General features: G+C 40.1%; 1 protein-coding gene across 4 annotated transcripts in view; it reads left to right on the top strand.

The window, feature by feature from the left end:
• Nucleotides 1–20,427, top strand: part of LOC149010087 (putative choline kinase 2) — a 29,775-nt gene extending 9,348 nt beyond the window's left edge. For all 4 annotated transcript variants that reach the window (XM_089163583.1, XM_089163586.1, XM_089163584.1 and 1 more), the window contains 8 exons: nucleotides 240–680; nucleotides 15,272–15,393; nucleotides 15,491–15,686; nucleotides 16,322–16,439; nucleotides 16,666–16,713; nucleotides 17,449–17,549; nucleotides 18,924–19,067; nucleotides 20,043–20,427. In XM_089163583.1, the coding sequence (XP_089019709.1) occupies nucleotides 240–680; nucleotides 15,272–15,393; nucleotides 15,491–15,686; nucleotides 16,322–16,439; nucleotides 16,666–16,713; nucleotides 17,449–17,549; nucleotides 18,924–19,037 (1,140 nt within the window). In that variant the 3' untranslated portion in view covers nucleotides 19,038–19,067; nucleotides 20,043–20,427. The remainder of the gene's footprint in view (nucleotides 1–239; nucleotides 681–15,271; nucleotides 15,394–15,490; nucleotides 15,687–16,321; nucleotides 16,440–16,665; nucleotides 16,714–17,448; nucleotides 17,550–18,923; nucleotides 19,068–20,042) is intronic.
• The last annotated feature ends 740 nt before the right edge of the window (nucleotides 20,428–21,167 follow it).

Here is a 21,167-nt window from a genome sequence, read left to right as displayed (position 1 = left end):
TCATTTCACATGAGATCTCGTCTTGAGGTCTCAAAAAAAAACAAGATCTTGGCGAGATCTCGAACTATGGTTACGTTTTTGTTTGTAAGTACCATCTATTTGGAAATATAATATAAATATTTAGATCAATGTGTTTCCTGCTCTCTAACTCCCAATATTTCTGAAAAACACATGGTTGAATTTGTTTGATGAGATTCGTATTTATGCAAAACTTATTTTCCTTTTCATTTTTCCTGCAGATCAATTGTTGCTGTCTTAATAGTTCTTTTGATTCTCCGAGGAAGTTTTCCCCCACATATGTTCTGAGGCCTGGTGGACCTTTAAAGATGGGTGTGGTAGATGATGTGGATAAGAATAGAGAAGATTGCCTCCCTGGTGAAGTAAAAAGTATTTTACTGTCATTGGCTTCTAGGTGGGATGATATCGTTGATTCAAATGCATTACAGGTGATCCAGCTGAAGGGCGCATTCACCAATAAGGTCTATCAGATCAAGTGGCCAACAACAACTGGAGAACCCAGCCGAAAGGTTTTGGTTCGGATTTATGGAGAAGGGGTGGACATTTTCTTTGACCGGAATGATGAGATTAGCACTTTTGAGTTCATCTCAAAGCAGGGGCAGGGACCTCGTCTCCTAGGTCGTTTTCCTAATGGGCGGATTGAGGAGTTCATTCGTGCCCGGGTATGTGATTTTTTCCTTTTTGGTTGCTAAACTCTCTCTCTCTCTCTCTCGCTCTCGCTCTCTTTTTCTCTGTGTATGTGTGTGTGTGTGTGTGTTTGCACACATGTGTTGAGTGTGCTTGCTTGCATTTGCATGCCATCTTATCTTTTGAATTTTTTGTTCTTTATTGCCCCCTCCCTTTTTTTTAAATGGCTAAAAGCCTAATTATTTTTTGGAGGACATGAAAAAACTGAAAGGAAGTGAGGTTCCTTGTGTCGAGACACAGGAACAAAGGGGGCCACAAAATGACTGCTTTTCCTGTGTGAAAGGCGGAATCCTGCCCCTTTTTGTGCTTCCATGCAGGATCACTATCACGGGCCACATTGCCTTTCAGGGAGTCCTCTCTCTTTATTTTTATTCCGAGTATTGTAGCCCAAAAAAAAATAATTTTTACTGAAAGAAACATAGAAGGCCAACAGTCATCTTGAGAAAAATGTGTTTGGCTGGCGAACAGGGTTAGAACAGTCAAAGCTTATAGTGGGAAAGGGAAGAGTAATGTGGGGTCATTTTGGATGTCCTACTGCTATGCATGAGCTTGTCAATTGGTTTGACCCAAGAGAGTGCTAGCGTGAATCAAAACCAAATCATATACAGATTTCAGTTCAAACCAAACCAGTGCAGTATGGTTTTGGTCTGTATTCATTTCTACCTTACTGGAACCAATTTCTTTGGTTCCTATATTCCATAACCAAATTTATCCAGTTTGATTGAGCTTTTTTATCGTGTTTCAGTTTTTGGTTCCAGTTCCAATTTAATTGGTATGGACCCAAAAATTAGGAAGTTAGGTTCTTCGTTTTCATTAGGGTTGTGTAAACACTAAAATCCACGGATAATTAGGGGAGTAAAATATTTAGGCCATCTGAATAAGATATTTAAGGGATCTTGAGGGTTGACAGGCAAGGATGACAATATTTAATAAACATGCCGATTGGTTGTTAAAAAGATTTTAGTCATGGGATTTTGGCTGGAATTTTGGGTTTGAAGGGGTGCCCATTCAGAGTGGAAGAGATCTATATGTATCAGAGGTGGTGGATTAAAGGTGATGCTTGTGGATGATATAATCTGACTGGAAGATAAAAAGGAAAACAGAGTCATGATTCATTCTGGAACATTTATTGGGGACTTGTTGAGCCTCCTTCCTTCCGTAATTTGTATATTATTTCTTTTTCCTCCTTTTATCTGAGTAAATACTTCACACTCTGACTTCCAAATTGGAATTCAACTGAATGAACCTTGTACTAAAGAAAGTGATAAATCTTCTCCATAAATATCATGAGAATGTGCAACTCAGCTTGAATTATTCACTTACTTTTGATAGGGCTATGACGTTAGGATGCTACACAGAAAGGAGAAGGAAACAAATGCTGGTGCCCACTAAGCTTCAGTTCTATTCTTCTAAATTCGTGAATCTTTATTTAGTCCCTGTTCTATTTAATTTATATTACATAGTAGAAATTTAGTAGGGTTTCTGTGAGCACTTTTAAAATAGAAAATGTATTCATTTTGGTTTTTAGGTTTGATTAAGTCAACTAAGAGTTTAGTCAGATTGAGTTATGTGTGAGAGACAATTTGTCACACCCCACCCGCCAGTCTCGGTTACCCGCCCGACAACCCGTGGGAGTGAACTGTCACAAGATCCACGGTCTTACCATCAATAATAATAAATGCAAATAATAGATAATCATGAGCAAGAATAAGTGCAATAATTAATAGAAAGATTACAAGAGTCCAAATACTCCAATGAAATAATCAATGAAAGAGTAAATGATCAAAAAGAATATGAGTTCAGCGGAACCAAATCAAAATAATTCAAATAATCTTCTTTCCAGTTTCTTTCTCTAAAGCTAAGAACTGGGACTCAAGTTTAGCAAGGTGAGGGGTTCTCCAATTCTTCTCTATACGATGGGCAAATTGCTTGGCAACCTGTCTCCTCCGTCCATCAATGGTGCTATAAGCACACTCTATGCACTCATAGGAGCTCCCGCACAGGCTATCTCCATCTTCCATTGTTGGTGCCACATCCTCTTTATACGAGAAGGCTCCTTCATGGGGTATCAATCTAATTTCCGACGCATTTTCTCCATCTGTACAAACTAATATAACATGGAAATAAAGGAACGAGTTCTGATGAACTAGTCAGAACTCAATAAGAACAACATAATTCTCATCCATATGTTAACACCATCAGAAATGCATATATAATATGTATAAGGTGAAAAAGTATGAATGCCACTAAGATTTAACTATGCAAGTCTTTAACTGTTGACATGCTTTAAGTTATACACCAGCCCTCCTCTGGGTAGGTCTAGTCACTCTGATCCCGCAAGGACTGGATACCTCTGTAGGGATCCTGGGTAAAGGGGTAAGTCCAAACCTGGCTCTCAAACCATGGCTGGGGTTAAGTCAACACTATCTCACCACAACCATTGGCAATGAGTACTGGCGCATGTCGGGGTTTCTAATCCAATGCAAGTCATAATAGTAACACACTACATGAAGTCCAGATACATCCCCTATGGCACCAACCAACTCGGTTCAGTATCCTTCGCAACCTAGGAATGAGAACCCTCACGGACTGGCTATTGTTATTGGACTCCATTCCATAACCCTATGATCATCCACATATTGTTGAGGCGGAAAGCTCTCATTATTCCTCGAGACACCAGGTCCGCTCCTCGGACGTCCATTAGCCCAACCCTAATATATGCAACCCTACCATTGCATGAACAACAGTGGACAACTGAGTCTCTGCATGGATTGGTTACCGCTGTAGGATGAAACAGAGTCACATCACAGTCGTCATGGGTCATCCGGCTTCAATTCCCCTACCGAAAGGATAGTAGTATGTAGGGTACCAAGCCATGCAACTTTAGACTCTACCTAGGTATGTCATTTAGTAGTTATGATAGTGCTGGAGACATTAGCGACCATGTGTCCCATACCACAACCCTTTGATATCCCAAGCCAAGATATCCAAATGGAATACCCTTTCCATTAGAATCACAATACATCAATTATCATCATATCACATTCATAATTAATAAACTATATGCAACGACAATACAAATAGCAAGTATATGATAAGATCAACATGCTATACACAGTTACAACAAGTATATACAATTAAAGAACAATATTGAAAGACACTGGACTAGCATGTTCAAGTCATTGCATAAAGATAAGATTGTATGTCCTTACCTATAAATAAGTAGAAGTCTTCTAAAATGCAAACTAAAAATAATTATAAGACTTTTAGTAGAAACAGAGAACACCTATAAACAGGGTTACATGATTATATAAGTCAAATGAATCAAATCGGATCAAAGCCAAAAGTCACACATTTACTGTGACCCAGCCGGTCGCTTGGGTCAAGCGACCGCCACTAGTGACCGCCCCAAAACATAATGCTTTCAATCCAAAACTCGGGTTTCTGATCATCCGATTTCAATCCGAATTTGGGATGATCACAATCCGAAATTTCGAGCCTAACAAACCCATAACCAAGGCGTAAAACGAAACCCAACAATTAAGGCAGATCAATCACCCAAAGTCCTCCCCTTGATTAGATCCATCATTTTCACGAAAGCAGGGTTTCATTTTCGAACAGGATCTCATCAAGAACATTAAAAAGGGGATACTGTAATGAGAGGATCATAAACAACCAAAGAGGAAAACAAATCTACTTTATTTAATAACTGAAAAAGGAGACTGAGTGAATGGGGATTCATTTACCTCAACTAAATCAACAAGAAAAGGAGAGAAAAGATTCCAGATCACCAGCAGCACTTCGCTCACCTTCCAACACGTCTTTACTGTTGCTTTATCACCAAAAATAACAATCCCGAATATAATATTTGTCAAGTGGGCGAGGGTTGCTATTTGTAGAGGTCTGGGGGCAAATTAGGGTGTTTTCCCGAAAGCAGAACCAGGAGGTTGCTTGGTTCAATCAACAGTTCTCAAGCAACCGCCCCTTAGTATATTGCTATACAAGGGTGCTTTGCTCAAGGGGTTGAAACCCAAACACAACCTAACCCTAATCAACACATGGGGGATGTCTTACCTTTAATCCGGACAACTCTAGACACCACTTGCCTTTTAAAGATCCAACTTCCAAGCAAGGCAGGTTCATCATTAAGAGAATCAAGATCTATGGGTTCAGGGTATGGATCATGGACTTCTATCCGGACACTCCACAAATTAACCCGACTAGACCTTCGGGTTCTCGGACCTACAATACGGATCCCGGGTTAGAAATACGGGGGCTGTTACATCTCTCCCCCTTAAAAGAAATTTTGTCCCCGAAATTACAACGTACTTGTAAGTTCGAAAAGATGGGGGTACTTGGTCCGCATCTCATCTTCTTTTTCCTAAGATGCTTCCTCAAATGAATGATTCTTCCATCTGATCTTTACCGAAGGTATAGTCCGGTTCCTCAACTGCTCATCCTTCCGGTCCAAGATTTCAGCCGGTTCTTCATCATACGTCAAATCCTCAAACCTTCCGGTTCATGCTGGAGCAAATGTTTTGTGCTTGCTAAGCACTGCCTTAGCATAGATATATGGAATACATCATGCACACCATCCAGAGACGGAGGTATAGCCAACTTGTAAACTACTGGTCCAACTTTCTCAATAATTTCAAAGGGACCAATATACCTAGGGCTGAGCTTTCCTTTGATATTGAAACGCATGACTCCCTTCATCGGTGAAACCTTCAAGAACGCACGTTCACCAACTTGAAATTCCAGATCTGACCTTTTATCTACATTAGACTTCTGGCGGGACTGAGCAGTTTTGATCATTTCTCTAATCTTATCCACCATAATACTTGTGGTTTCAATTAGATCAGGGCCAATAACACTCCTTTCCCCAACTTCATCCTAATACAGAGGAGTTCTGCAAGTCTTTCCATACAAAGCTTTAAATGGGACAATTCCAATAGTAGACTGATAACTGTTATTATAAGCAAATTCCACCAAGGCTAGGTGGTCATCCCAGTTACCACTTATATCAATGACACATGCTCGAAGCATATCTTTCAAATTTGTATGGTCTTCCAATTGTCCATTGGTTTGCGGATGATGAGCAGTACTCAAATTCAATTGAGTACCTAGGGCTTTCTGCAAATTATTCTAAAAAACAAGAGGTGAACCTCAGATCTCTATCGGACACAATGCTAATAGGCACACCATGCAGTCTCACCACATTATCAACATACAGTCGGGCCAGTTTGTCCATAGTATAGGTGATCTTCATCGGAATGAAGTGAGCCGATTTAGTCAGTTGGTCCACTACCACCCACATTGAGTCATTCCCTTTGCTGGTTCGGGGTAGACTTGTGACAAAATCCATAGCAATGTCCTCCCACTTCCAACTAGGCACGAGAAGAGGTTGCAAAAGGCCAGATGAAGGCTGTCGAACCGCTTTCACACGCTGACAAGTCCCACACTTAGCAATGAAGTCTTCCACATCATTTTTCATGTCGGACCACCAAAAATATCCCTTCATATCCTGATACATCTTTACACTTCCCGGATGGATGGTAAAAGATGGACTGATGGGCATCAGTCAAAATTTCATTTTTGAGGTCTTCCACAGCTGGAACACAAATTCTATCTCTGAAAACAAGAGCACCATCAAAGGCTAGGGAGATATCTGCCACACCCTTAGTCTTCGAGGTAATCAGGTCTATCTTCTTCTTTAATTCCGGATAAGTCAACTGCAAAGCAACAATTCTGTCTCTCAAATTCGGTCGGACTGACACAGCTGACAAAATAGCACCGGAATCTTCTGACATAATCTCCAGTCCAAACCTGATAATGGAGAACAATAAAGGCTTACTGAGAGATGCCAGGTCTTCACTTCCTCGATTGCTCTTCCTACTCAAAGCATCAACAACCACATTAGCTTTTCCTGGATGATACTGAATATCACAATTATAGTCCTTCACCAGTTCTAGCCATCTTCGCTGTCTCATATTGAACTCCTTCCGAGTAAAGAAATACTTGAGACTTTTGTGGTTGGTGAAAATCGCTATGTTCTCACCATACAAATAGTGACGCCAGATATTCAGAGCAAAAACCACAGCTGCCAATTTGAAATCGTGAGTAGGATAGTTATGCTTGTAGTTCTTCAATTGCCTAGAAGCATAAGTTACAACCTTCCCTTGCTGCATTAGAACACAACCCAAACCAATTTTAGAGGCATCGGTATACATTGTTAAACCTCCAGAGTCATATGGTATTGTCAACACCGGAGCGTTAGTCAACCTCTTCTTGAGTTCTTGAAAATTCTCTTCACAGGCTTCATTCCACTCAAACTTGATTCCTTTTCTGGTAAGCTTCGTCATAGGGGCTGATAATCTAGAGAAATTCTCAATAAAGTGCCTATAATATCCAGCCATACCAAGAAAACTTCGAATCTCGGTGACTGACTTAGGTAGGTCCCAATCTGCCATAGCTTGAACCTTCGCAGGATCAACTTTAATACCATCAGCAGAAACAATGTGACCTAAAAACATAACTTTAGATAACCAGAAGTCACATTTGCTGAACTTGGCATACAACTTTTTCTCTTTTAAACGCTGCAAGGCAAATCTTAAGTGCTCAACATGCTCTTCCTCGCTCTTTGAATAAATCAGAATATCATCAATAAAGACTATAACAAATTTGTCTAAGATATTCTAAAATACTTGGTTCATCAGGTCCATAAATGCTGTCGGTGCATTAGTAAGACCAAATGGCATGATTCGGAATTCGTAATGCCCATATCTGATCCTAAATGTAGTCCTACAGACATCACTAGACTTTACTCTCAACTGATGATACCCAAATCTCAGATCGATCTTCGAGAAAACAGCCGCACCTTTGAACTGATCAAACAAGTCATCGATCCTAGGAAGATGATACTTATTCTTGATCGTCAACTTGTTCAATTCCCGGTAGTCTATGCACATTTGCATACTTCCGTCCTTCACGAACAAAACAGGGGCTCCCAAGGTGAAACACTGGGTTGGATGAACCCTTTGCTTGTCAAATCCTTCAACTGGGTCTGAAGTTCTTTCAACTTAGTCGGAGCCATCTGATACGGAGCTTTCGAAATAGGGGCTGCTCCAGGAATTAGATCAATTAAAAACTCTAACTCCCTCTTCGGAGGTAAACCAGACAAATCATCAGGGAAACATCAGAAAAGTCCCTGACAACATCAATCTCAGACAACTGCTTCACACCTTTCGGAACATCTATAGAAGAGGAGAGAAGTCCAACATCTTTGGTCCATTGCTTGACTTTCACAGTCGTAGCCACAATCTTCTTACTCAACGTCCCTTGATTACCTTGATATTCGAACAGACTATCATCTTTAGGATGAAACAACACTTTTCTTTCAGGATAAAGGATACTGCGCCATACTTAGACAACCAATCCATTCCAAGTATCACATCAAAATCTGACAAATCCAATTTGATCAACCGGGCTTCCAAGATTCTACCAGCAATAACTACTGGGCAAGACTCTACCACTTCATCTAATCTAACAACAGATCGGGTAGGAGTACTAATAACAAGTCATCTTTCCAACTTTACAAGTGTAACAGGAATACGACTCACAAATGAAGATGTGATGAATGAATGAGATGCACCAATATCAAATAATACAAAAGCAGAGGTAGATGATATTGGAATAATACTTGTCACCACATCGTGATTTGTCTCAGATTTTGTACCAGTAACCCTGAAAACTTTCCCAGAAGGGGCATTCTTAGCACATTTCAAAGTTGACATCTGAGGATTCGGCTTCTGAGTGCAGTTACGGGAATAATGACCCGCTTTTCCACAATTAAAGCAAGTCAAGTCCCTACTAGTCTACTACCAACAGGAGCTGCTGAAGAAGGAAAAGTAGGTCTTTGGTTATTCATTATTGGACGAGGATTAACATAAATCGGTCCAGTACCTTGACTACCTGTAATAGGACATACCGGTCCACTGCTAGAACTATAGCTCGAGCCAGAGCTAAAACTAGAACTAGCACCTTTAGGCTGAAATGAAGATGCAGGATAAGGAGCATGCCTAGAGAATCTCCGGTTATGGTCCACCAAATGGTTCGGCTCGCTACAGATCGCTGGAGCTGATAATTCTCTCTCTCATTATCCTCCACTTTCTTCGCATTTTGAACCATTTCAGCATAATCCACAATTGGTTGAATCGCAAGATAAGTCTTCAGCGACGGTCTCAAACCCTTGAAGAATTTCTTCGCCTTCTCACGATCACCTCTAGATGCTGCAGGGGCAAAGAAGAACAACTGTTCAAACTTCTGTTGATACTCCAGAACATTACTAGGTCCCTGTGTGAGTGCCATGAACTCAGCTTCCTTAGCATCTTCATAGACTCAGGAAAATAATTCTTGCAGAAGGCTTCCTTGAAAATTTCCCATGTAAGGACCGGATGCGAAGCTTCCAAAATAGGTCTGGTCGCATTCCACCACGCATCAGCTTTATGCTGCAGTCTCCTTTCTGCACACAAGATCTTCTGAGCTTCATTGCAACGGAGGTTGCGAAAAGCTTTTTCCATCTCTCGGATCCACTTGTTAAGAACAAAGTATCCTTCGAGATACCAGTGAAAGCAGGGATCTGGAGCTTCAAGAAATGCTCCATCAATCTCGTATGAGGACCGGGGGCAAAACCATCAACATAGGCAACAACCGCAAAAGCACCAGCTCTAAAAGGATTTTGAGCTGCTTGGGCATTCTGCTGAGTAGTCGCGAAACCTTGCATCATAGTATTAAACTGGTTCTGTTGTTGATGCCTCATGTTTCCCAGAATGTTTATCACATCCTGAATAGAGACTACGAGAGGCGGATCTGGAGGAGTATGGTTTCCTTTAGGAGGAGGCATTCCCGTTCTCGAGGCTTTAGTACCCGTATTTCCACCAGGAATCTCAGCATTTTCTTGATCAATGCCACCATTGTTCTCACCTTCCTGACCATTCACTACAGTGCGATTCCTTAGCTGAACCATTCTGCGAAAAGAAATCCAAAAATTAACAACACTGTAAGGTCAAGTTTGAAAAAGATTCTTCAAGCCAAGCATGAACCAATTCAATGCAATTACCCAAAAACAGAAGTAACATAAGCACAAGGTCCAAAAATAATCAAAACAGGGCCAAAATCCAGAAATCTGTGCAACAAAAATTGGGCTGGTCGCTCAAGCCGGTCGCTTAGGTCAATTGACCGCCACAAGCGACCGCCCCATGTCTGGCGATAATATTGAGCTTAAATTCGGTTTTGGGGTTTCATTTCACTTCCACACCACTCAAAACAACATTTAGGCTCTAGTCGTTTTTAGGTTAAAGAAATCATTTTGGAGACTCCGTTGGCTTCGAATCTACTTCCCACGCGATCTTCACACGTTGCACAGGTAACCTTCTCTCAAAACCCTTCTTTTCTATGGTTTGGATGAGAGAAACACCAATGCACTTTCATTTTTAGGTTTTCTTTGATGCAAAACATTCCTTTTATTTCACAAAACATGTCTAGGCATAGATCTAATGTTCACTATGCATTTTTACACTTGTAGGTATCTCATAGGCATGCCCTAACTCTCATTTTCTCTCATTTTCACCCAAAAATCAGATTTTCACACTAGATGGCTGTTCGCAGAGGTAGGAGAGTACCCATTCGCGGCCGAGGTCGTGGACAAGGTTGGGGTGACGCACACGATCCAGTACACCCAAACTACTTTAGGTCTCCAGAGGCACAGGAGCTCTACTTTGGTCATTTCAGTCAATGCAAGGTAGAGTTAGGACGACTGGTAGTGACTTCAGAGCTTGAGCAGTTCCAGATAGAGGACAAGTTCGTAGCAGTAGGTTGGAGAGGTACACTTTTCTTGAACGAATCCACCTATCCGAAACTAGTCAAGTTGTTATACAACAACCTGACCTTCCATGATGAGCCGGTGGGAGAGAATGATATTAGGCTCGTTATAAAGAGTCGGGTGAAGACTACAGACATTCGCTTCATTACTGAGGAGCTCGCTCACATCCTCGATGTTCCATACATCCACAGTGATCGGAGATGGTTCGAGCCGGGGCCAGAGTCAGATGATGTCATCCATTGGGAGGAGAGAGCTCTCATTTACTCGGACATTTGCATAGGGGTATGCAGCGGGGTTGAGTCAGTGACCGAGCTGCTTCCATCATGCCGAATCATCTAGTGGATCATTGCACGGAACCTGCTGCCTAAGGCAGGACATCAGAGTGAGATTTCACTTATGCAGGCCCTGATGACTTTCTCTGTGTACACCCGCTATCAGATAGATTTGGCAACATTATATAGAATGCCATGGTCTATCGAGTGACACATCCAGCAAACCTTGGATACGGGAGACTTCTGACTCGGATCTTCGAGCACTTTGGGGTCGACTTCGAGGGAGAGGAGGCTATTCCAGTCGGTCATGGCAGTACGATCGGTTACAGAGTGGTCGCTCAGATGCACTTACTGGGCGGACCAAATTCACCAGAGATGCTAGCCGAGCCGAAGGATATGGATGTAGAGGCTGATGATGCAGACTCACCACCACCATCTTAGTTCGAGGTAGGGGGTACATTCGGGGCTCAGGATTCTTCAGAGGTCGCATCACCTTGGGCTAGGGATCTGTTCACTCGGATGGATCATTTCGAGCAGGGGCAGGCAGAGATGAGGGGCTAGATAGCATAGTGCTTGGATATACTCCGTCAGATGAGGCTAGAACCACCACCACCACCACAACAGTAATTTAGACTTTGGCTTTTCTCTTTTTGACTTAGTACAGACTGACTTTTGGGTTTATATATATTTATTGTAGTTTTTATTCAGCACATGTTCATTCCCTACTTTTCTTTTTGTAAAGCGTAGATCACGCTCCAAATTATGTAAGACTTTTATCTTATTAATGAAGTATAGTTATGCTTGTTGCACTTTCATTATTGTCTCTTCTATGCACTATCTTTGATAATTATGATGTAAGAATATTTCACTTTACTTATAGTAAGTTATGCAAGAAAAGAATTCACTTACTTTCTTGGTTTGTTTCTAATGAAAAATTTTCTTATTATTCACTCTAGTTCTTTTGAGTCACTTCTGGATCTATGACTCAGATTGCTAATCTAACACTTGTATTAACTATTATTGACTTCGTAAAACTAGGGCTTTGATACCACCTCTGTCACACTCCACCCGCTGGTCTCGGTTACCTGCCCGATAGCTAGTGGGAGTGAATCGTCACAGGATCCATGGTCTTACCATCAATAATAATAAATGCAAGTAATAGATAATCATGAGCGAGAATAAGTGTAATAATTAATAGAAAGATTACAGGAGTCCAAATACTCCAATAAAATAATCAATGAAAGAGTAAATGATTAAAAAAGAATATGAGTTCAGCGGAAGCAAATCAAAATAATTAAAATAATCTTCTTTCTAGTTTCTTTCTCTAAAGTTAAGAACTAGGACTCAAGTTTAGCAAGGTGAGGGGTTCTCCAATTCTTCTCTATACGATGGGCAAATTGCTTGGCAACCTGTCTCCTCCGTCCATCAATGGTGCTATAAGCACACTCTATGCACTCACAGGAGCTCCCTCACATGCTATCTCCATCTCCCATTGCTGGTGCCACATCCTCTTCATACGAGAAGGCTCCTTCATGGGGTACTAATCCAATTTCTGACGCATTTCCTCCATTTGTACAAACTAATATAACATGGAAATAAAGGAATGAGTTCTAACGAACTAGTCAGAACTCAATAAGAACAACATAATTCTCATCCATATGTCAACACCATTAGAAATGCATATATAATATGTATAAAGTGCAAAAGTATGAATGCCATTAAGATCTAACTATGCAAGTCTTTAACAGTTGATATGCTTTAAGTTATACACCAACCCTCCTCTGGGTAGGTCTAGTCACTTTGATCCCGCAAAGACTGGATACCTCTGTATGGTTCTTGGGTAAAGGGGTAAGTCCAAACATGGCTCTCAAACCATGGCTGGGGTTAAGTCAACACTATCTCACCACGACCATTGGCAATGAGTACTGGCGCATGTCGGGGTTTCTAATCCAATGCAAGTCATAATAGTAACACACTACATGAAGTCTAAATACATCCTCTATGGCACCAACCAACTCGGTTTAGTATCCTTTGCAACATAGGAATGAGAACCCTCACGGACTGGCTACCACTATTGGACTCCATTCCATATCCCCATGGTCATCCACATATTGTTGGGGGCGGAAATCTCTCATGACTCCTCACGACACCGGTCCGCTCCTCGGACGTCCATGAGCCCAACCCAAACATATGCAACCCTACCATTGCATGAACAACAGTGGACCACTGAGTCTCCGCATGGATTGGTTACCGCTGTAGGATGAAACAGAGTCACACCACCATTGTCACGGGTCATCCGGCTTCAATTCCCCTACCAAAAGGGTAGTAGTATGTAGGGTACCTAGCCATGCAACTTTAGGCTCTACCTAGGTATGTCATCCAATAGTTATGATGGTGCTGGAGACATCAGCGAGCATGTGTCCCATACCACAGCCCTTTGATATCCCAAGCCAAGATATCCAAACTTAATACCCTTTCCATCAGAACCACAATACATCAATCATCATCATATCACATTCATAATTAATAAACTATATGCAACGACAATACAAACAGCAAGTATATGATAAGATCAACATGATATACACAGTTACAACAAGTATATACAATTAAAGAACAGTATTGAAAGACACTGAACTAGCATGTTCAAGTCATTGCATAAAGATAAGATTGTATGTCCTTACCTGTAAATAAGTAGAAGTCTTTTAGAATGCAAACTAGAAATAATTATAAGACTTTTAGTAGAAACAGAGAACACCTATAAACAGGGTTACAAGATTATATAAATCAAATGAATCAAATTGGATCAAAACCAAAAGTCACACACTCACTGTGACCCAGCCGGTAGCTTGGGTCAAGCGACTGCCACTAGTGACCGCCCCAAAAACAAAATGCTTTTAATCCGAAACTCTGGTTTTTGATAATCCGATTTCAATTCAAATTTGGGATGATCACAATCCGAATTTTGAACCTAACACACCCATAACCAAGGGGTAAAACGAAACCCAACAATTAACGTAGATCAGTCACCCAAAATCCTCCCCTTGATTAGATCCATCATTTTCACGAAAGTAGGGTTTCATTTTCGGACAGGATCTCATTAAGAACATTAAAAAGGGGATACTGTAATGAGAGGATCATGAACAACCAAAGAGGAAAACAAATCTACTCTATTTAATAACTGAAAAAGGAGACTGGGTGAATGGGGATTCACTTACCTCAACCAGATCAGCAAGGAAAGGTGAGAAGATTTCAGATCACCAACAGCACTTCGCTCACCTTCTAGCACATCTCTACTGCCGCCTAACCACCAAAAATAGCAATCCCGAATATAATATTTGCCAAGTGGGCGAGGGTTGCTATTTATAGAGGTCTGGGGGCAAATTATGGTATTTTCCCGCAAGCAAGAACCGGCAGTCGCTGGTTCAATCAACCGCTTCAAGCAACTACCCCTTAGTATATTGCTATACAAGGGTGCTTTGCTCAAGGGGTTGAAACCCAAACACAACATAACCCTAATCAACACATGGGGGAGGTCTTACCTTCAATCCGGACAACTCCAGACACCACTTGCCTTTTAGAGATCCAACTTTTAAGCAAGGCAGGTTCATCATCAAGAGAATCCAGATCCATGGGTTCAGGGTATGGATCATGGACTTCTATCCGGACACTCCACAAATTAACCCGACTAGACCTTCGGGTTCTCGGACTTGCATTATGGATCCCGGGTTAGAAATATGGGGGCTGTTACACAATTAGTGCCAGTAAGTTGCCCTACGTATGTAAGAGACAATTTGTGATTGTCATTACTTATTTACGTGATCTGAATAGATGGGGCTTTCCCATGGTTCTAGTCATAGCTGAAAGTTAAGGATTTCCAATATCTGTCATACAAAGTTGCATTGTTCAGCAGAGGATTTCCCTTTTTCCTGTGCATTCCTTCCCTCTGTTTTTGTTCACTGAAGCCATTAAGCTCTATTTGCTGGCTTAGATTCTCCTTCCTCAACAAATCCATTCCCGTCTTCTCCTTCAAGGGATATCTATTGAATATATTCCCATACAGAATTGCTGATACTGCTCTTAAGCAAGCATTTGCAAGCTTCTGAACAAGCAACAGCCACATGACCCAGTGTGAAAGTGGCTGCAACTTAGCGAGATTGAGCTGTGTGAAGCTGCTGAAAGTATTACATATTCCTCCATGGTGGACCCCTATTCTAACTTCTCCTTTTTCCCGTTAATAAATATGGTAATAGACTAACAGCTGGAAGTCATAGATTTTCTTATTGTTTATATGTTTTTCTATTGTTTGACTTAATTTTCTCTTTGATTTAATTTTGTCTTTTCTGTAGACATTTGAGATTTACATTTGCTTCTTACATCTAACATCTCTTTCTTGTTGTTTGGTGGAATTCAGACACTGTCAGCACTTGACTTCCGCAACCCAGAAATATCAGCTCTAATAGCAGCTAAATTAAAGGAGTTCAATGATCTAGACATGCCCGGGCCAAAGAATGTAATCCTCTGGGATAGAATGAAGTATGTATAAATCTGAACCATATTTCTGTAGTTTTTTTTTTTTTGGTTCCATTTAGTGTTAATCTAGAGCTTATTGCCCCCTTTTTTCTCCTCCCAGAAACTGGCTTAATGCAGCCAAACATGTCAGTACACCTGAAGAAGCTAGCTCTTTCTGTTTGCATACTATGGATAAGGAAATCTTAGATTTGGAAAAGAAGTTGTCAGAAAATGATCTACATATAGGATTTTGCCACAATGATTTGCAGTATGGAAATGTAATGATCGAGGAGAAGACCATGTCAGTAACTTTAATTGTAAGTTTCACACACGATGTTGCTTGTTATGTTACACTTTCTCAAACATGGCTATCATCCTGTTGATTTTATATGAAAGACGGAATGTAGCTTTACTTCTATGACTTGTAGAAAGAATTTAGGTACAATGGAGAAGCAGTTGCCGGAAAAAAAATACTAATATATACACAAGAAGCCAAGTTATCATCGTGGAAATGTGATAATCATTAAGGACGTCAGGCTGGTTACTACTTGCTATTATTCACAGATATTGGTACCGAAACTATTCCTCCAACCATGCACAAAATGATGTGTGTGTGTGTGTGTGTGTGTGTGTATATATACACACCTCTTTTAAGCACACAAGAGCAGATACTTCTTTAATCTGCATTACTAATGGACCTAGATCAGATTAAATCACAAAGTTTCCACTCCTTCCTCTCTCACAAGGTTAAACAACCCAATTTCTCAGCAGGAAAAGAGGCAAACTGAGAAGCTTCTTTCATCAATTCACTCTATTAACTATATCTAGTGGCTTTCTCTTTTCTATTCCTGAATGCCTAGGAATAAAAGTCTAAGGAATTTGCTATTCATGAAGTAATGTATGGGAGACTTTATGGTACTGAAAGTGTAGTACATAATTTCCTATTTTGTAGGACTATGAGTATGCAGGCTACAACCCTGTGGCCTTTGATATAGCAAATCACTTTTGTGAGATGGCTGCTGACTATCATACAGAAATGCCTCATATTTTGGACTTCAATAAATACCCAGGTGCCTATTAGATTCAATTCTTTATGTGGTTCAGCGCTTCCATGTTGTTCAAGGGATACTACTCTGAATTAGCTTGGATTACTTGGCTGGATCTAAATTTGACTAAAACTATTTTTTGGCATTGCAACAGGTTTGGAGGAATGTGAAATACTACTCTGAATTAGCTTGGATTACTTGGCTAGATCTAAGTCTAACTAAAACTTTTCTTTGGCCTTCATTGCAACAGGTTTGGAGGAACGTAAAAGATTTGTGCATGCATACCTGAGCTCTTCTGGTAATTCATTTGTTTTGTTATTTGGGGTTGCATTGAGTTGCATAGTATGACTAACTTGTTAGACTATGTTTATGTTTAGGTGTCTTAAAGTTCATTATTACTATTGTTTAAGGTGTTGGTTGATTCAGCTAACGAGGGTTTTCTAATTTTATATATTTTCTGTCAGCTAACAATCAGTTAGTCAATTTTGCACATTGATTCTGAAACTAGATAAGTTATGAGCAAGCGGGGGGCATTCCCCATTATCAGATAATGTTTATGCTAGTATTTGAATTTCAGTATAATTTAAGGTGTTGGTTAATTCAGCTAATGGTTTTTATTTATTTACTTATTTATTCATTTATTTTATGTGGGCTAACAACCACTCAGTAATTCTGCACATTGATTCTGAAACTAGATAAGTTATGACCAAGTGGGGTAGTCCCCATTATCAGTTCATCATTTGAAATTGCTGCCGCTGGGTCCTTTTTTGGATTCTAGAAACTGGAGTGGAGAATGGCCCACTGATTGTTGACATAATAGGCTTCCAGTTTTTTACTTCTTTTATTAGAAAGTATCTAATTGATAAGGTATTCTGCCTACAAGAAAAATATAGAAGTTTTATCTACTTTCATTTGTTGAATGGACAAAAGTCCTCTAACAATGTGATGGATGCTATTATCTTTATTTAAACAAAAGATCTGCTATCATGGCGTTGTAGCCCTCTTCTGAAATTGTGGTGATATCTTTGTGTAGGGGGTCAACCCAGTGTGCTTGAGGTAGAGAAGCTGGTCCATGATGTTGAAAAGTATAGTCTTGCAAGCCATCTTGTCTGGGGCTTATGGGGAATAATTTCGGTATGTGTTCATTATTTTGCTACATTTTATAAGTTGGTTCTACATTGTCTGTCCTTCTTCCCACCTTATGCGCTATGGTTCTGATGACCTTCTTAAAGATTCTTTGATTTTTTGTTGAACTAGCTTACTACTTATATTTACCTTTAACTGTTGACATCTGTGATTTTTGTGGTGCTATTATTCATTTTTACCCAATCCTTTTATAGTTTTATAAGTGACCCCTAAATACTTCTATATGTACCTTTTTTTAAAATTATATTTAATTAATCAGTTATTCTCTCTCCTCCACCTCAATTATCAGAGATAGCTTAACGCAGTTGCACATTATCATGGAAGGAAAAACACAACTATTTGGTTTTTGAAGGGGGAAAAAAAGGAGGATATACTCTAAAAAACTGTAAACAAACACGTCAGCACGTGCATCTGCATGCGTGCCTATATATATGGGGTAAAGTTGCTGGGCTCTGCACAGCTTTTTTCAGCTTCTACCTCGAGCTGTCAGGAAATCTGCTGCTTGCTGGATATGACTAAGGGATCCTTGCCTGTTAGCTACCTTGCTAAGGAGAATCCCATAGTTTCGTATCCTTCAGTTGCAACAAAACTAGGTACAGAATTGTGCTTGACTCATTCACTTGGGTATCAGCTGGATGGCTGACTGGGCTAGATCTTCTGGAAGGCAAACTGCATAATGCATGGCTTAGCTGATTCTATTCGTCACTCTTTAAGTTATTGTTACCGAAAACAGAAACAAAATGAAAGAAAATCAGTACTTAGTGCCAAAATATAGGGATTATATCAATTTTTTTCCTTTCACACAAGTGATCACTGATTAACTGTAACTTGGTGATAGACCCCTGTGGGCATAACACATGGAGGAGAGAGAGGCCAACTTCTGGTTGGTGTGTTATAAAAAGTTGGGGGGGGGGGATGTGAGGAGAGATATTGGTGAAATTGTCACTGTTTTGGGCAGCCTTTGGCTGAGGGGAGTGTACACTGTAGCAGGTGACTGGGATCATCATGACCAAATTATCTTTGCTTATTTTACTTTTGTAATAGTTCTAGACTTCTCGTATTGGATAAGTAGGTTTCTATCACTTGGTAGCATGCTGCTCTGTGAATGTTGGAGACATTTGTTTGATTCAAACCGGTTGCATCCCAGTTGGAGATAAATGCACTAACAATATTGATCCTTTTTAACTTTTACACTTCATAATTGGAACTTTTGTGTTTTGAACTTTTCCCTGGTTATTGTTTGTTACTAGTGTTTGTAGTAAAAAAGATGGAGTAGATGTACTGATTGGCACATGTGTATGCTAAATTCTCCGATTTTTTGCAGATTTGTCTTGACACCCTGTTCTTCTTCCATGTTTACAGGGACATGTGAATAAAATTGACTTTGATTACATGGAATATGCAAACCAGAGGTTTCAACAGTACTGGAAAATGAAGCCATCACTTTTGGGTACATCTGAGGTGCTGCCTCCATGAAGGTGTCAATCAGATATTTAGCTCCATATGGTACTTCCTGTTGTTCTATTTCTTCCTTTGGCAGGGCATTTTTTTTTTGTGGGTGATGGGTGAGAATTAGACTGTATGCTACTCCACCCAGTCTGTATTTGGGTTTTGTCAGATTTTGAAATCCCCAGATGTATTAGTCTGCTCTCTCTCTCTCTTCTCCGCCTCCAACCACCCTCTCCCGATCCACCCCCAAAAGAATAACACATTCCTCTTTTTCCTGGCGCCATCCAGGTAACTTAAGGCAGAGCAGGTGATAGGTAAGCTCTTCCCATCCTAGGCTACTGGTCCTAGTAAAAAGTGGGATATGGAATTTTCTATTTATACTTTTTACGGATCCTGATTCATTTCCAACATAACTAATTTGCTCCCAATCAACATGAGCAGGTAAGCATTGTGAGGTCATTCACTGTACTAACATTGACTTGCTATGACTAATCCCAGATGCCTTGGCACAAGATTCTGCTGGAGTTCACCATTTTGGTGTGAAATTCCTAGTAACAGCTGTTTGAGACTTTTAATTGTTTGGTAATTCTGCATAACCTGTAGTTTGATTTGTTTCATCTTATAACAGGTTCTCTCTCTACTTGGAGAGAATGGTCAACTATAGAATTTATGAGGAGGGACATCTTAGCCTAGGTCTCTTACCAAATAGGTTCTTGAATAGAGCCTAAAGAGGACAAAGATTCATGTAGTGAAACCAATTAGCTGAGATTCTTGCCTGTTTCTCTCACTATATTTCGTCTTTCAGCTTTCATTCCTTTTCTTTTATTGGTCTCCCATCGTTTTTCATCTGTGCCAATCCTTCTTCTCCCACCTCTTTCTTCCCCCCTTCTTTTTTAGAACTCATTTTCATAATTTATTTTGGTTATATAAATTTAGCTTTTTCGTTGTTGTAGCTCTTACTGAATTTTCTGATGTTCTACGTGTTCGTCAACTTGTTATTTTTTATGAACCTTGGGTGCTTTCATCATGCAGGCTTGAGGCTTTCCTACATTTTGTGATTTTGTCTACGTCACTTGGGGATTCTTTTGGAGTAGGGTCTGCCCTTTCCTTGAAGTCTCCAGTGGACTGCTTTGTTCTTGGAATTTAGTACCTTTAAGGCGGCTCTAGGGGGTTGGTCCTGTACTGGCTAAGTCATTTGAATATCTTGGAAAGCTGATTTGTCTTTTGTCTGGCTGACTGGAATGTTCCTTGGTCATTTCAGCCATAAATGCAGTGGGTTTTCCCTTTTCTTTTCCCTCTCTAGTTTGTGTCTTGACTGTTGACTCGGTCGTATTTTCATGATTTTCAGTGTAAATAATGATATCAGTTTTATGTAATCCATAGAATAAGAGGCTTGAAAGGAACCAGATATTTCTCATGTTGATGTCTCTTCTGGTAGAGCTGAATCTAGTAGCTTTGAACACCTTCAAATCGTTCACACCAGCTGACCAAATTCGTCACTTTGCTGGATTAGAAACTCGGGGATCCTTAGTTGGATTCAATCAACCCTCTCCACCTCCACATGAAGTGATGGTTATTGTAGAATTGAGAGGTCCCTTGATATCAAAACTCCATTCGTATATATTGTTTTTTTACTAGATTCACAGGGAATGTACCCGCTGAGTTCTTCATGACAGAGGTAGAGATAGGATTTAACATCGGGAGTTAGGAGGAGTCAAAATTTTTCTCCAATGGGGGTTCTAACATTTATATTTAATAAATGAAAATAGCATGGAAGGAAAACTATAGGAAAATATAAAAAGAGAAAAGGAAGTTTTAAAAAATGGGGGGGGGAGGGGTCATTGGCCCCATGACCTTAATGTACCTCCGCCCATGCTTTTTGGGAGATAATTAAGCTTAAGCCATCGTTGAAGGAGAATACTTTCTGATCTCATAAGTGTTCTGATTGATTGGAGATGAAATGAAAGAACAGGTTGACAGGGACTTGATTAAAGATGTAATTGCTAAATGAGATATAACGTAATAGAGCTGAAGGGCTCAAACGATTACATTATATAGTTTTTAGTAGAGATGCAAGTTTGACCCTGGTGTCACCTACCCATTTTTTTTCAAAAATTCATTACATAAATAGGGCATAAATAAGTATCTCTTATTATT

This window comes from Hakea prostrata, chromosome 7 (assembly GCF_041222555.1).
Source record: "Hakea prostrata isolate BN-2017 chromosome 7, UWA_Hpros_2, whole genome shotgun sequence".
NCBI lineage: Eukaryota > Viridiplantae > Streptophyta > Magnoliopsida > Proteales > Proteaceae > Hakea > Hakea prostrata.
The sequence above is the reverse complement of the archived record's forward strand: the minus strand, read 5'-3'. Positions and strand labels throughout refer to the sequence as shown.